This window comes from Pogona vitticeps, chromosome 2 (assembly GCF_051106095.1).
Source record: "Pogona vitticeps strain Pit_001003342236 chromosome 2, PviZW2.1, whole genome shotgun sequence".
NCBI classification, from domain to species: domain Eukaryota; kingdom Metazoa; phylum Chordata; class Lepidosauria; order Squamata; family Agamidae; genus Pogona; species Pogona vitticeps.
The window spans coordinates 8123556-8141208 of NC_135784.1; the positions used below are offsets into that span (position 1 = coordinate 8123556).

The 17653-nt window shown below is 44.0% G+C and overlaps 1 protein-coding gene across 1 annotated transcript; it reads right to left on the bottom strand.

The window, feature by feature from the left end:
* Positions 1 to 274: 274 nt before the first annotated feature.
* LOC110070711 (uncharacterized) lies at positions 275 to 17389 on the bottom strand. The gene is made up of 4 exons (XM_020778422.3): positions 17198 to 17389; positions 16198 to 16280; positions 15918 to 16044; positions 275 to 2759 (listed from the first exon to the last, which is right to left on the bottom strand). The coding sequence occupies exons 2-4, from the start codon at positions 16267 to 16269 to the stop codon at positions 724 to 726; spliced, it is 2235 nt and encodes a 744-aa protein (XP_020634081.3). The 5' UTR covers positions 16270 to 16280; positions 17198 to 17389; the 3' UTR covers positions 275 to 723.
* Between the last annotated feature and the right edge of the window lie 264 nt (positions 17390 to 17653).

Genomic DNA, 17653 nt, shown 5'->3' on the forward strand with positions numbered 1-17653 from the left:
GAATTATATAGTTAACCGTCTGACTTGCCTTTCCCCAAAACGAATTACTCATGTCAGCATCTGCTAATAGGGTGTATTTCATGGTCTGCAGGACTCCATTCCTGCATTCTGCCACACCATTCTGAAATGGAGAATAGGGACTTGTTTTTCTATGATATATCCCTATCTTTGTCAGACATGTGTGGAACCTTCCAGACATGAACTCAGACCCTCTGTCTGTCTGCAACTGGCCCACTCTTTGGCTATAACGTCTTTCTACAAAGTGCACTCATCCTTTGAAATGGTCAAACATTTCTGTCTTTTTTTTAACTATTATAAATACAACATAAAAAACATAAACCAAAATAGAAATCAATTCTGTTCCCCTCCACCTTAGTCAGGACCTCTTGCAGAAATCTTCTTTTTCCATTGTCTTTATTCTTCTTTTTCTTTTATTGTCCTATTTTCCAGACTGCATTGATTTCTGATTTGGAACTTTCCTTTTTCCTCTTGTTAGCACATAGTCAATAAATCTGCTGCTGTTTCTACCCTGTGTGCGTTCTTTGATGTATACTAAGGTGACTGATCCAAATGAAAACTATTGCGCACGAGATGCAGTCATATGATTTCCCCCCTGAATGAATTCTTTGATGTGAACTAAGGTTAAATTTCTGACAGAAGCTCTTTCCACATTTTTACAGGTTCTCCACAACATACGTTCTTTCATGTATACGAAGATGGGAATTACAACCATTCCATGCATTTATATAATTTCTCCTCTGCGTGAGTTCTTTTATGTGAATTAAGGCTACAGATGCCACTGAAGCGCTTTCCACATTCCATACATTCATATGGTTTCTCCCCATGTTGAGTTCTCTGATGTGACCTAAGGATACTGCTCTGTCGGAAGCTCTTTCCACATTCCATGCATTTATATGGTTTCTCCCCAGTGTGAATTCTTTGATGTGAAGTAAGATGACTGCTCAATCTGAAGCTCTTTCCACATTCCAAACATTCATACGGTTTCTCACCCGTGTGAGTTCTTTGATGGTAACGAAGGTTACTGCTGTGCCTAAAACTCTTCCCACATTCCATGCATTTATGTGGTTGTTCACCTGTGTGAGTTCTTTGATGTAAATTTAGTTTACTGTTGGAACTGAAGCTCTTTCCACATTCCATGCATTTATGTGGTTGCTCACCTGTGTGAGTTCTTTGATGTGAATTCAGGAGATCCCTCCTATTGAAGCTCTTTCCACATTCCATGCACTTATGTGGTTTCTCTCCTGTGTGAGTATTTTGATGTAAATTTAGTTTACTGCTGGAACTAAAGCTCTTTCCACAGTCATTGCATTTATATGGTTTCTCTCCTGTGTGAGTTCTTTGATGTAAACTAAGTGGACTGCTCCGAATGAATGCTTTTCCACACTCCATGCATTTATATGGTTTCTCCCCTGTGTGAATTCTTTTATGCAAATTAAGGCTGTAAATGTCAATGAAGTTCTTTCCACATTCCATGCATTTATACGGTTTCTCACCTGAGTGAGTTCTTTGATGTGAATTTAGTTTACTGCTGTAATTGAAGCTCTTTCCACATTTCATGCATTTATACGGTTTCTCCCCAGTGTGAATTCTTTGATGTAAACTAAGGTGACTGCTCCGACTGAAGCTCTTTCTACATTCCATGCATTCATATGGTTTCTCCCCAGTGTGAGTTTTTTGATGAGAACGAAGGTTACCTCTGTTCCTGAAACTCTTCCCACATTCCAGGCATTTATGTGGTTTCTCACCTGTGTGAGTTCTCTGATGTAAATTAAGGTTGGTACTGTCAATGAAGCTCTTTCCACATTCCATGCATTTATACGGTTTCTCCCCTGTATGAATTCTTTGATGTGAATTCAGTTGGCTGCTGGAACTGAAGCTCTTTCCACATTCCATGCATTTATACGGTTTATCCCCAGTGTGAATTATTTGATGTGACCTAAGGTTACCACTCTGTCTGAAGCTCTTCCCACATTCCATGCATTTATACGGTTTCTCCCCAGTGTGAGTTCTTTGATGTGAACGAAGCTGACTGCTTCGACTAAAGCTCTTCCCACATTCCATGCATTCATATGGTTTCTCCCCAGTGTGGGATTTTTGATGAGAATGAAGGTTACTTCTGTTCCTGAAATTCTTCCCACATTCCAGGCATTTATGTGGTTTCTCAGCTGTGTGTGTTTTTTTATGTAAACTAAGGCTGGTACTGTCAATAAAATACTTTCCACATTCCATGCATTTATACGGTTTCTCACCTGTGTGAGTTCTTTCATGTGAATTTAGTTTACTGCTGGAACTGAAGCTCTTTCCACATTCCATGCATTTATACGGTTTTTCCCCAGTGTGAATTCTCTGATGCGACCTAAAGTTACCACTCTGTCTGAAGGTCTTTCCACATTCCATGCACTTATACGGTTTCTCTCCTGTGTGAGTTCTTTGATGTAAATTCAGGTGATCCCTCCTACTGAAGCTCTTTCCACATTCCATGCATTTATATGGTTTTTCGCCTGTGTGAGTTCTTTGATGTAAACTAAGTGGACTGCTCCGACTGAAACTCTTCCCACATTCCATGCATTTATGTGGTTTATCTCCTCTGTGTGGCCTTCTATGTAAACTAAGGCTGGTACTATCAGTGAAGTTCTTTCCACATTCTATGCAATTACATGGTGTCTTCTCAGTGGGAGTTATTTTCAACAATGGAACAGATGGCTCCTTACAATGTTGCACAGCCAGATTGTGGTCACCTTTCAAGACAGAGAAAAAGAGAAAGATCCTTTAATACAAAAATATGATACATCAAAAAATACATATTCCCACAGAGAAATGCAGGAGCATGAGCTTCTCAGTTGCATCAAGAGCATTAAAATAACAGGTTAAAAATGAAAGGACTGTGATTGTTGGAGTCTAACGCGAACTGCCCAATTAAGAAGATGCAGGTGAAGCTTAAAAAAACTAAGAATTTTTGAAGATACATGATGTAATTAGCAATCAGTGACCCAGATATCTTTGGGGTGCCACATTCTGCCAAACATGGACTTCTAAAAAGCTTCTGGCTTGTGTTGCTGATAATTTCCTCCTACACAAAGTGGAGGGAGAAACTGTTAGCTATCTTTGGATTGTTTCTAGCTTGTGGATTTTACTGGATAAAGTAACAGTAAGGGAAACTTTGGCAGAAAGTGTGATCATTCTGTCTTGGAATGTTTGATTTTGAAGGGAACTAAAGGTGAGTGTAAACCACACAGGGAGGATAGATTTTAGGAGAACTAATTCTAATAAGCTTACAACAATAATAAGTAAGATCTCATACTAACAGAGAGCCTAACAAAAGAATCCAAGATGGGTGGAAATGTCTATTCTAAAGTCACAACTACAAATAATTCCAACAGAAAAGTGTAAGACTGAAAAAAAGGCAAGGTTGCTGCAGAAAAAGGTCAGAGAGGACCTTAAAACATAGAAGGCACTTATAAGAAGTGCAAAGAAGACCAGACCACAAAGGAAGAGTAGAGCAAGGTGGGAAAAATAAATGCAGGGAATGCACTGAGGTTATGAAGAGACTCTAAAAACAACAAGAAAGCATTCTTTAGTACAGCAAAACAAAAGGCAGAGAAAAGGAAATAAGTTGCTTAGTTAATTAGTGGGAATGAAAAAATGAAAACAGATGACAAAGGAAGTACTCAACTTCTACTTTAAGAAACGTTTTAAAAGTAGACGGCAAGAATAGTGTGGATGTAATTCATCTTGACCTCAGGAAAGCTTTTGACAAAGTGCCCCATTATATCCTGATTAATAAACAAAATATGAACTGGCTAGAATGTCGGATGGATACACAGTTGGGTTACAGAGGGACTTCCAGTCCCAGCTCTTCCAGGCAGCACGCTCGTGGCTAAGCAGCGGTGATTTTATTTTACAGTCAACCCTCGACTTACAAACTTAATTAGTTCCGGAAGGACGTTCGTAAGCCGAAAAGTTTGTAAGTCGAAGGAAAATTTCCTATAGGAATGCACTGAAAACCAATGAATCCATTCTGGCTGTTTTTGGTTCTTAGGTCTAGGGGTGGTTTGTAAGCCGAGGCAATGCAAACTGCCAGCTGGGAGAAGCCGGGAGAGAGGCTAAAACTGCACCACCGCCACCATCTCCCTAGGCACAAAAGGCATCCTCTGCCCGTTTCTGTCTCTCTCTCCGCAGGTAAGGGAGGAGTTAAACAAAAGCCGAAAGGAAGATGTGGGAGGCGATGTGGAGGAGCAGGTGGAAGCCAAGGCAATGCAAACCGCCAGCCGGGAGAGTGGGGGAAGAGAGGCTAGATTCCACTGATTTCAGTTCAGAATAAGAAAGTTCAGCTTGCCTGCTTGCCTGGTAGAAAAGGCACTGCCGGATGGTCTGGGTTTGATGGTGCGGACTTGGATCCACATGGCGCGCTCCCAGCTCCCGGGAGAGGAGAGAAGGGGCAGGAGAGGCGCTGCCTGCCTCGGTTCTTTGCAGCTTTTTAGGGTGGAGTGAATAGGAGGAGATGGAAGGGGAGACTCTTTCCTGAACCCCGAGGGTGACCCGCAAGCCTCCTCCTCTTCCTCCCTCCATCCACCAGCCAGCGAACCAGCTACTTCGGTTCCACCTCCACCCGTTCTCTCCTTCCCGGCCAACCAAGCCTCTCACATGGCATGCTGCCAGCTCCAGGGAGAGGAGAGAAGGGGCAGGAGAGGTGCTGCCCACCTTGGTTCTTTGCAGCTTTTTAGGGTGGGGCGAATAGGAGGAGATGGAAGGGGAGACTCTTTCCTTAACCCCGAGGGCCACCTGCAAGGCTCCTCTTCTTCCTCCCTCCCTCCATCAGCCGGTTCCACCTCCGCCTGTTCTCTCCTTCCCAGATGACCAAACACAGAGACAATTCCCCGCCCCCGTGCACACTGATCACAACAACCGCTGCGCTCCCCATACGTCCCCTCACCCCGTCATCTCGGCCTGAAACAACAAGAGTGAGGCCGCGGGGGGAGACTAATTCCTTCACTCTCCACCAGCCAGCGAACCAGCCAAAATGGCCCATTCATGGGCCACTGCAGTCGACCTTTCCATTCGTAACTTGAAACAAACTTCTCGTTGAGGCGAACTTTTCCTGTCAGAGCAGTTTGTAACTTGAAATGTTTGTAACTAGGGCCGTTCATAAATCGAGGGTTGACTGCTTTTTTCTTAATTTTATATGGTTTTATTGCATTCCTCTACTTGAAGCTGCCACCTTACCTTCCAGCTGGAGGCATGATTTTAACCTTGTCAAAAGTAAACACAGAGATAATGACCGCTGGAGCTGCCGAGGGACATTAGAAGTACCGACTGCCTCTGTATTATACAACTGAAGTTTTGGAAAGAAAACAGAATAATAACACCGGCAGTTAAGATCTAGCCAGGGGGCCCTTTTGAAAGAGCCGTCCCTCAAGGAGATAAGAGGGACGGCTTGCAGACAAAGGGCCTTTTCGGCAGCTGCCCCCAGACTATGGAATGCCCTCCCGACTGAGTTTCGTCTGGCGCCGACACTGATGACATTTCGGCATTTCGGCGCCAGGTCAAAACCTTCCTGTTCCAGAAGGCTTTTTAACTGAAATAATATTAGCTGTGGGTCTGATGGCAATTTTAATTGTATTTTAATTGTATTTTAATTGTACATATCTTTATTGTATTTTAAATGCTGTAAGCCACCCAGAGACCTTTGGGTAGTGTGGGCGGCACATAAATTAATTAAATAAATAAAATAAATAAATAAACACCACTACTCCTTTTTCTGGGAATGATGTCCTTGAACACAGAGGAGGAGATCCAGCATAAACACTCCAATCCAGGAGCCTCCAATAAGCTAGTCTCTTATCTTATGTAAGAAAAATAGGAGCCTAAAAGAAGCCACACCCCTCTTCCTCCAGTGGATAGCAAGCATCTAAAGTGGTGTCTCAACTTATGACCATTTTGAGTTATGACCAGCTCCAGCAGCAAAATTTTGCTTCGACCTGCGACCGGAGCTTCCATTTACGACTAGAAAAAAAAGGAGGGGGAAGGTGGGGAAAGCAGGAAGTTTGAACTGCTTTCAGTTAACCACTGGTCAGCGAAGAGGCTGCTTCTCTGTACCTTGTTCATCCCAGCGGTTAGAGAGTGTGGGTTTGGAGAGACTTCAGACTGCCTGGTACTGCACTATACTGTATTTTTTTGGTTCTGCTTCCTTTATTTTTGATTTTTTACTTTCTTTTTTAAAACAGAAAGATTGCCTGTTCTGGGTGAGTACTATATGTACTACACAAGATTTTTGAAGTGTGGGTTTGGATTTGCTGGGGTGGTTATGTTTATGTGCTCTAATGGGTCTTGCAGTGTGGGTTTAAAATGTTGCTGGATTTATTTATTTATTTTAGCACTCTGTGGCTCCTAGTGTTTGCGTACTGTGACCTCTCTTTTGTTTTAAAATGTGTGGGTTTAAAATATGACTCCAAAGTCTTTTGTTTTAAAATCAGAAACCTTTTTACAAGGGGGTCTGGTTGCTGAAATGGTGTAAAATGTGGTGTCTTTGTGCCCCAGTGACGACCTTCTTTCTTTCCTCTTTTCCCTATTGTTCACTCCCAAACTCCTTTCTGGCCCTTTTTTCAAAACTTAAGTCATCTTAGGTTAAAAGAAGAAAATTTCTTCCCCTAGTGGTAGAGGACGGGTTAACCACGTTTGCATTATTTCCAATGGGAACGAATGCTTCGACTTACAACCGGCGCCTCGAGATGCAACCAAAAACAGCCGGAACGGATTAATCATGTTTCAATGGGAAATGGTGCTATGACTTACGACCATTTCGAATTACAACCATCTTCTGGAACGGATTAAGTTCATAAGTCGAGGCACCATTGTACATGATTTAAGTCTGTGAGAAAAGCATCTGTTTTGTCTAAGAGAAGCCATCTGCCTTTGGGGGGAACTCTGGCACTCAGCAGGGGCCTTGATCTGTCGATCTTATCAACTCACAGTTGGCTCACAGTGAGTAAAAGTCCTCCAAGGAACAGGGTGGAATAACCTGCCCTTTAATGGTTGATGTTTAAAGTGTTTACCGGGGCTAAGAAGGGGTTACTAAATAACCTAAATCTGTGGAGTACAACCATGGTTGTCACTATGAACAAAACAATTTATGGCAAGAATAAAAAAATCCAAACCAGAAATCAATGGCAGACATCTGTGTGGCCTCAGATCTCATTAGCTAATGTGAATATGCTTCCTCCCATAATCAAAGGCCACTGAGGGAATTTTCGGTACCCCACTTACTACGGCATAAGTAATAGGGAGACCTACCAGGAGGTTGCAGCCAAAACCCCGCAATCGGGAGGTGAGCAGCAATTGGTCTCTGGACCCAGAACTCCTAGAGAAGGCTCTCTCTGCCTCGATGGACTCATTCTATAAACACCTTTAGCTACCGACCAGGATGCAAGGAGAACGCAAGGAGAGGAAAATAGGTCCTCAAGCAGTTCAAGGGCTTGCGAATGAACAAATTAGGATTATTTATACCCAACTACGAAATCAGTGCTTCCTCGCAGCCCAATCCATTCAAAGCATCTTCAATAAGCTGCATGTTTTAAAAGAAAGAAATTGCTGATATTAAAGCAACACTACAATACATTGCTGACATGATAGCAGCCCTTTCAAATCCTCAGGATTCTGAACAGACAGGACCTCAGGCAAAAAAGGAGATGGGCACAAAAGATCCAACACAAAAAGATAACTCCCCAGCATTAAAAGGTCAGAGATACAGTCACCGGAAAAAACAACTCAGGACCGAATGCCCATCTCTGGACTGACCCTAAAGGCCTGGGCTGACCAATATGACCTAAGCAATTCCACAGCGGGACCCAATTTAATATCTTCCAATCCAGAGTTAGTAACTATAGAAAAATGGCAGGGAAACACCCCAGAAGAACCCTATCCCCAGCGTCCACTTGCAGTGACAGCATGCAAGGAAAATGTACAGAGAGAAAATCTCCAAGGGACAGTAACCTCGGATAGTGAAGACCCCACCCCGCCCGTGAACCAGATCACCATCTACAATTGGCTACTAAGAAAATTAAATGGCACCCGGGCCTCCAAGTGAGAAGTATTGCAGACGAGAATAGAAATACTGGGTGAGGATTGGAATGCTCAAATGAACACAAAATGCCACTGTATATATCCCAGTAAGCCCAGGATATTAAGACGCTAGGTGCGCATAATCTTTGCCGATATTAAATAGGCCCATCATTTTGAAGCCTGTTATACAAGTTTGAAAAAACAGCAGTATCCTTCAGACGGGGAGTACATACGTAAAGGTTCCCCTTGACAATTAGTCTAGTCATGTCCAACTCTAGGGCGTGGTGCTCATCCCAGTCTCCAAGCCGTAGAGCCAGCGTTTGTCCGTAGACAGTTTCCGTGTTCACGTGGCCAGACACAGAATGTAATGACTTACTCGCATTTACATGCTTTTGAACTGCTAGGTTGGCAGGAGCTGGGACAATGATGGGAGCTCACTCTGTCATGTGGATTCGATATTGCGACTCCTGGTCTTCTGACCTTGCAGCACAGAGGCTTCTGCGGTTTAACCTGCACCACCACCACGTCCCATGGGGAATACATACAATCTATTCAAATATCAACTTCTAATGGATCACAAAATTGGACACCTACAAAGTAACAAATAAAATCAGAGAAATTTAGGCTCCAGAACACAGAGATGGCCTCTCAACTGTTTTTGTAAGAAAGGTAACAGCCAAAAATCTCAGCTATGTCCCTCACAGATCCAGAGCTGAAGCTTCCACCATTTACAACAGTTCACCTTCAAAAAATAACCCAGATGGCACAGGAAAGGAAACTTACAGTAATTTTGCAAACTTTCCAAACAGCATCCCCATTAACAAGCGCCGTGATTTTATGGGCTGCACAATTGGTACTACCTCCGATTCCTTTTCGGAGTGGCTCGTGGGCAATAGATATGCTCCTGTAGTAGCTTTTTCCCAGAACTGACTATCGGCAGGCAAAAGACAAACGGATAGGAAGAAGCCTTTGCCCTGGAATATGGCATGGAGGAGAAAAACAAACAAAAAGTCCAACTTCACAAAGATCCCATAGTTTGAAATGTATCAAAGATTACCTACCCAGGCAGAGCTGAAAAGTTTTCCTTTATTAGAGGGACACAAAGAAAGCAAAACAATAAAGACTGGGCTGGTAGAGACTATCCTTTACCCACACCAACTGCTCCCCTCACCCACAGAAATTGTCAATCACCAGATGTAGGTATCTCAGCCTGCTCTGGAGAAGCTTACGATACACAAGGAAGGGAAACCCATTAAAATTCTCTCTGCCACAGGAGGGGAAATGACCCCAAAGGTAGATGAACCAAAAGTTCCCAAATGAAATGGGGCACCAGACATTCAAGCACGTCGGTGTACTCCAGAAAGCAATTAAAAATCTGCATCTCAAACTGAACTTCTATCATGGAATGTGGCAGGCTGGACTAGATGTATCTGCCATACCCATGATACCCCTTTTCCCCGCTGTTTATATGACATCATTTTCCTGCAAGAAACCTGATATGACAAAGACATGCTACTAGATGGTTTCAACTCCTTCATAGTAAGGGCAATCCCAGGGCGCAGACCAGGAAGATTGAAGGGGTAGGGGTTGGGCATTGTGGTATCAACAGCTCTGAAAGTGAAATGCTGGAGAATATAGAGGTTCCCTGCTCCCAATTTCAAGCAAATGAGGACACGTCCTGGAGAGGGAACTGTGGCTCCATAAGAGGTTGGGACCTTTTGCTTTCAGTTTTATTTTTGCTGGAGACATTCAAAAGAAAGCCATTCAAAATACAAGCTTCATGACGCCACAGGCACGCAGATAATAAAGCAACCCAAGTCTGAGGGTATAAAACAGTTTAATCCTACTAAAGCCATCGAAAAATGGTACTTCAGTGATAAAACTACAAGTGCCTAGTTTAAATTTGTTAACATAAATTGCAAGACTATATTCCAGTCATACCGACTGGCGAAATTTTTGACTGGTGAGAAATTCTAAAAATTTTCAAGCTTTGCCTATAGATATCTATGAAATTCTCCAACAACAGCTAAATCCACACCTTGTTCATTCATACAGTAGAAACCTTCAGAAATCATATAACCAATCCAAACCTTGGTTGTTCTGGGTTTTTCGAGCTCTTTGGCCATGTTCTGAAGGTTGTTCTTCCTAACGTTTCGCTAGTCTCTGTGGCCGGCATCTTCAGAGAACAGCAACCTGTGCTGTCCTCTTAAAAAGCTTCGAGTTGCAAACAAAAGAGGGAGGGAAAAAAGGTGGGGAATCCAAATTAGAGGGCTAACCGTTGGTGCTGCTTTCTGCTTCTGGGTGAGTACATTTACAGGGTTTGGGGGGTTATGTTTCTGTGCTGTGATTTTTTTTGGTGTTTTTTGCTAGCCCCATCATGTTCTGATGGAACTGGCTGCCGGGGGGGGGGGTTGTGTTTGATTCCCCCCCCCAGTCCCATGGCATTCCAATGGGGCTAGCTGCGTGGGGGGTTTGATATTTTTCAAAGCCCCATTGCATTCCGATGGAGCTGGCTGTGATGTGTGTGTATGTGTGTTTAATTTTTCCCCCCAGCTACATGGCATTCTGATGGGGCTGGCTGTGTATGTGGGGTTTTTTCCCCCAGCCCCATCGCATTCCGATGGGGCTTGGAGTGGAGATTTTTTTTTGATTTTTTTTTAATCTGGAATTGCTTAATGGTGTTAACAATGCATTATTCCTATGGGAAATGGTGCTTTGACTTACAACCATTTCGAGTTATGCCCATCTTCTGGAATGGATTATGGTCGTAAGTCAAGGAACCATTGTACTGAAAAAGATGCCCTCATAAAACTATTGCTACATTAAAAAGAATACAAACAGTGGATACACCACAGTAAAAAAGAACACATTAGAGAACTATGGAGGAAACTGATAGAAGCAGTAAAAGACAAAAATCCATCCCTTTCCTGGAAACTAATTTCAAGCAAACTATTGGAGCCCAAACACTCATTATCCTCCTGTATTCCATAAGATAAATGGGTATCCAAATTTACATGTATGTATGAGGAATGATAAGTAAAGTATACGGCATGAGACTCTACCAAGAAAAGAAGTCCAAGAGGGATTGGAGTTTCTTAAAATCGGAAAATCTAAAGTAAAAAATGTAAATGATTGCAAGAAAAAGGTTGAAGACAGCAAAAAAGACCATTGTTAGCTTTACAAAAAGCTCAGAGAGGACTCAAAAATAAAAAAGAACACATACAGGAAACAGAAGGAAGAGTACAGACAATAAACACAGGGATGGTATCAGAAAGAAAAAACTCAGTCCAACTACAGAGATGACAGCAGCTATCCTGACGAGCTATCCTACCAAGCAATAATTTCAAAACCTACAAAACAGGTGCTGGTGTAGACAAGCTTGAAAAGAGCTGCTGGGAAAATAACAGATTTACAAAAAGTAACACTGGGCATTAGCGTGAAGGTTTTTTTTAAAAAACCAATGTACTGGTCCTTGTACCTAACCTATTGGTAAAGATTTTCCCCCTTCCAACTTGCCCCTGCCATCTTCCTATTTGCTTGCTTGTGTTCTCCATTGTCCTTTTTTGTTATTGTCACCAAGGTCCACTTGGTAGGCAGGGAAAAATGTATGTCAGCGGCATAACAGAGACTCCCTTTTTTAATTTTACCTTTTGTTCATCTGACAGGTGATTGCAAGTAAAGATCCACTTTTCTACTTAAATGCTACTAAAAATTTATAACACAAAGGACTAATCATTGTGAGTAGGAGGTTATGTCTGAAACTTAGCTGATGTTATTTTTTTCATCCCACACTCTACTAACTAGAAATAACATTTTACCAAAATTATTCAACAAAAGGAAGCCATATGCTTGCATTTAAAACAGATAAGCAGGGCTATTTTGCTGAAAATTTATTAATAGGAAACCCATTAATGGTTACGGATGGGGCAAAATTATACTGGTTTGGCGTTAAATGGGGAGGATGACATTAGAAAAGTCCAATGGAGTCCTGGTTTGGTATCTTCTAAGGTCAATGGAAAGTGTGCAGAAATGGATTATTCAAATTGATTGAACTACAGTGGTGCCCCGCATAGCAAGGTTAATGCGTTCCAAATGGGCCCAAAACTCACTGTTCTGTGATGTTTCCCCATCCGGCCACCATTTTCACGCAGGGCGCGAAAATGCTGCACGCGGCCATTTTGGGTGTTCCGATGGCCATTTTGGAAACGCCGAACAGCTGTTCCCCCATCGCAATGCGATAAAACATCAGTATGCGATTGCATTAGCGATCGCAAAATCTACATCGCTATGCGGATTCATCGTTAAACGGCGCGCTCGTTATGCGAGGCACCACTGTACTCAGAGAGATAAATATATTATTTGGTATGAGATTGTGTGCTGAATTGGGTTATTGGCCCTGTACTATAATCCCTTTCCCCTCCTCTCCAGATTGCCAGTAAAACTTAAAAAGAAAATTTTAAAAAGCAGATTCAAACTGGTCTGAAGTTGACACTTGAAGTTTTGGCCACATCAGGGATTTACGGTAATTCTGTTCCTGGCACAGTGGATCTGTGGGGATGGTCATGTTTTATTGTTTCTATTAGCCGCACCTCAGATTCTGTCAGAGAGTATATATTTTGGAAATTCTTCCATTGGAAAAAAAAGATAATTGCATTTTTCCCTTCAAAATACTACAGCCTTACAACTCCTCAACAAAATACAAAACAGTGAGCAGGGGAAAGTATTCTAAAATGCAATGGGATGAGGTTGAAGGGCTGGCTCTATCTATCACTAGGCAAAGTAAAGTTTTAATCTTGGAGAATGGGTGCTGAGTGACAGGTAGTAGTGCCAAGCTGGGCGTGTGCCACATGAATTGCTATGAAGACCCCAAAATAGCCTGCTTCCCCATGGTACAGAAGGCAGAGCAGCCCCATCTCGTATGTCAGAGAAAAACCAAACTATGTATTATCGACGGCTTTCACAGCCTAGATCCAATTCTTCTTGTATGTTTTTCAGGTTGTTTGGCCATGTTCCAAAGGTCCTTTCTTCATAATGTTTCACCAGTCTCTGTGGCTGGCATCTTCAGAGGACAGGAGTTAGAATTCTGTCAGTGTTCTGGTGGATACCTGAGTATTTTTACCTGTGGGATCAGCTTTTCGTCATTTTCTGGAGATTGGGTGCTTATGGTGATCAGGATGTTTTTTAGTGGGGGTTTATTGTTGTGATAAGGGGGGAGATGATCTGTCACGGCGATTGATGGGTGTCATTAGCTAGTTCAGTATTCGTCAAAACCAAACTGCCACCTGATTAGCTCAGCCTCTAACATGCCTCAAAAACAATTAGGGAGGCAATAAATCAGAAGCAATTTTAAAGCAGATGATAACAATTCACTTTTGTTCAGACCCCACCTGCAATCGTTACCCAGTTCTGGGCACCATCATTGAAGAAAGACACCAACAAGCTGGAATGTGTCCAGAAGAGGGCAACCAAGATGGTGCAAGGTTTGAAAACCAAGACCTGTCAAGAAGTGTTGAGGGAGCTGCATATGCTTTGTCTGAAGAAGAGAAGGTTAAGAGGTGATATAATGCCCGTCTTAAAATATTTCAAGGGCTGACACATGGAAGTTGGAGCACAGGGGACCTCCCTGTTATGTTAACCCTATCATGGTTTTCACTTTAACGGGAAGATGGTATATCGGTACTAAAATTCCTAAAAGGAGATAATTCCTGTCAGGTTATTAAGAGGTGAACTGAGATAATGAGTTATAAGAAATGCAATTTACTCAATGTTTAAACTAATTTTTTACTAAGAGATATCACAAGGTAGGCTTCAGCAGTATGTGGACCAAGAGCTCCCAGAAGTACAAGCTGGATTCCGAAGGGGCAGAGGAACTAGAGACCAAATTGCTCACATGCACTGGATTATAGAAAAAGCCAGAGAGTTCCACAAAAAATCTACTTCTGCTTCATTGTGTATGCAAAAGCCTTTGACTGTGTGGGCCACAGCAAACTATGACAAGTCCTTTAGGAAATGGGAGTGCCTGATCACCTTATCTACCTCCTGAGAAATCTATATGTGGGACAGGAAGAAACAGTGAGAACTGGATATGGAACAACTGATTGGTTCAAAATTGGGAAAAGAATTTGACATATTGTCTCCCTGTGTGAAGGAGGAGTAGATGATGAGAGTGCATGGTCTCAGAGGAATCTGTAACCAAGAAATCAAAAGAGGGAACAGGAGAAATGCAGGGGAAAGTGATTGAGGATAAAGAAATAAAGACGGATATTTGTTTGGTTGAGGAAGGAGAGGGAATGGAAGGAGCTAACATTACCTGTGTGGGAGGAAGATAAAAGGGAGGAGGGGGAAGTGGGACAGTTCAGTGTGCCTAGACAAATGATGGTGGATGGAGAAAAAAAGGAATTGAGAAAAACACCCAATCTGCTCCAAGATTTTCCAAACCTGAGAGTAGGAGGACTGTTACCGGACCCTAAATTAAATAAGGACAAAGTGACCGTGACCACGACTACAGTGGTGGTATTCCTCAGAGGTCAGGGTCACTCGAGGAAAGTAATTCGTCCGGACGCGATGTTCAACAATCCTCCGGACAAGGGGGACTGGGCACGCCACCCGTGTTGTAGCACACTCAAAGCAGTGTGCCACAACACCGTTAAGGAAATTGACCAACAAGGAGCACTTTGGTCCGGCTCATCAGTAAAGAGAGACAATTCTTTATTAAACGTGTTACCAGAATCTTATGGCCATCTGCCAGAGTTATGCTTTTTTGAACCTATTGAAGTTGTCGCTGGTTCACCTGAGACTAAGTTTAATAAAAGCACTGATGTTCAATCCTCTTGGTATTTTCCTGCGCAAAAACAAGAGCTGCCTTTGAATTACGCAAAACCCAATCACACCCTGCTTATGTAACTTATATGCAGAATACATCATGCGAAAGGCTGGACTGGATGAATCCCAAGCCGAAATTAAGATTGGTGGAAGAAATATCAACAACCTCAGATATACAGATAATACCACTCTGGTGGCAGAAAGTGAGGAGGAATTAAAGAACCCATTAATGAGGGTGAGATTTCATTCCATTAATGAAAGAGAGCGCAAAAAATGGTCTGAAGCTCAACAGCAAAAAAACCCAAAATCATGGCCACTGGTCCCATCACCTCCTGGCAAATAGAAGGGGACGAGAGGGAGGCAGTGACAGATTTTACTTTCTTGGGTTCCATGATCACTGCAGATGGGGTCAGCAGCCACGAAATTAAAAGACGCCTGCTTCTTGGGAGGAAAGCGATGACAAACCTCGACAGCATCTTTAAAAGCAGAGACATCACCTTGCCGACAAAGGTCTGAATAGTTATATAGATTATTACCATATAGAATATGGTTTCTTTGTAGTGATATATGGAAATGAGAGCTGGACCATAAAGAAAGCTGACTGCTGAAAAATGGATGCTTTTGAATTGTGGTGCTGGAGGAGAATCTTGAGAGTCCCCTGGACTGCAAGGAGAACAAACGTATCCATTCTGAAGGAAATCAACCCCGAGTGCTCACTAGAAGGACAGATCCTGAAGCTGAGGCTCCAATACTTTGGCCATCTCATGAAAATAAAAAACACCCTGGAAAAGACCTTGATCTTGGGAAAGTGTGAGGGCAAGAGGAGAAGGGAATGACAGAGGACGAGATGGTTGGACAGTGTCATCAAAACTACCAACTTGAATTTGACCCAACTCTGGGAGGCAGTGCAAGACAGGAGGGCCTGGGGTGCTCTGGTCCATGGGGTCACAAAGAGTCGGACACGACTTAACGACTAAACAACAAATCAAAATCAACCCCCAAAAAAGAAGGCTTACCGAGGAACTCCAACAGCCACCAGATCTCCTCCATGACTTCTCTGTGCAAAGCTTTCTGGTCTGGACTCAGGAAATCCCACTCTTCCTGTGTAAAATGCACGGCCACTTCCTCAAACGTCAGTAGATCCTGAAAGAAAGAAAAAAGAAATATTTTCTATTCACTAAGCGAATGGAGAAGACTGGCTGATGCAGTTGAGGGACAACAGAAATACATTACTTCCACCTAGCAAGGTGCGTAGAGAGAAAAGCATTCAGGTTGCCTCCCATCCACAAAACCCACCTTATTGTGTGCCATGAGTCCTATTTCTGCTCCAAGACAATGCCAAGATTGCTTGTTAGCCATTTCTGGCATCCTTTATTCACCTGAAAGAGAAAGAGAGGGGTCAGCCGAGGTCTATTCAAACTCTTTTACAGTCTTAATAGAATAATGCAGTGCATTTCAAAGCTGTGGTTTAAAAAAATTGCTTTGTTGCTTATTCAAGCATGAGAATTAGACTAAAATTTTAATGCCAGCTTCTGTGGATCAAATCCACTTTCTCAGACTCTACGACTGTTACAGCCACAGAGAGACACACACACCCAGGGCCAAGTGGGGTGGCAGCTCAGGCACCAAGGGGCACAGATTTCATTCTATGAGCCCAGGAGGTTCACACGCACCTCGCTGACACGGAATTTGTGAACTGTGGGAATTAGGGCAGCACCTGAGGTGATGGAGGGCGGGACGGCGAGGGCAAAAGGAAAGGAAAAGGCATCCCAGAGAGGAGGGGAGGCCAGAACAAAGCGAGGCGAGGAGGAGATGCAGCAAAAGCAGCAGCGGGAAAAGGGACGAAGGGGGGTGGGCTGGGAGGGGGCGAGGGAAGGGTGGCGTCTCCCCCCCCTTGGAAAGGGGGTAGCAGGGATAGGAAGGGGGGGCTCCATCAGTGGGGCTCAAGGAGGGGGGTGCCTCCTTCCCACCATCTCCTCCTCCTCCAGCCCACCTCCCCCTGCCCTGCCCCGGAGAAGGGACAGAAGAGAGGCTGAGGGAAAAGAAGCGGGTCATCCAGGAGCCGCCATTTTATGCCCCTCGCTGACAGGCGGGAGGAGGGTGACTAGGAGGGAGGACACACGGGGGTCCCTGGGCCTGGGGGGTGAGGGAAATGGCGGGAAAGGCTGCCCGGGGAGGGAAGCGAAGGGGATGCGGATGTGGGGCGGCCAGGTGAGAAGACACCCCGCCGCTTGGAGGGAGAAGGTTGGCCTTGGGGGGGGGCGAGCCGCAAAGAGATGCCCGGTCTTCCTCTCACCTTCTTTCCTGCCTCCCTTTCCCAGGCAAACCCTGGCTGAGGGGGGAAAAGGAGGGGCGCCCAACTGGAATAAACAGCGGCGACGACCCTCCCACACCTGTTTTCCAGCCCCGCCCGCCGTATCTCCCTGCCCCCTCCTCCCCTCCTTTGTTTCCAACGACCCTCCAGGCTGCGCCTGCGCGCTCTTGACTTCCCACCATGGGAGGGGGAGGGAAGCGCATGCGCAGCGGAGTGGCTGGGGGAAGCCGCGGAGGAGGAAGGGGGAGGGGAGAGAGGTCTTTTAACGGCTTTGGAACAGGCAGGATTCCAACAGGTGAAGATGCATCACCCGCTTGGGGCCCATTTCCTCCCTGCCTCCTCCTCCTGGTTCCTCTCCCGCCTGGAGACAGAAGGCCCTGCAAATATAAACACAAACGAATATAAAACGCAACTGAACATCAGGAGAACGTTGGCGCC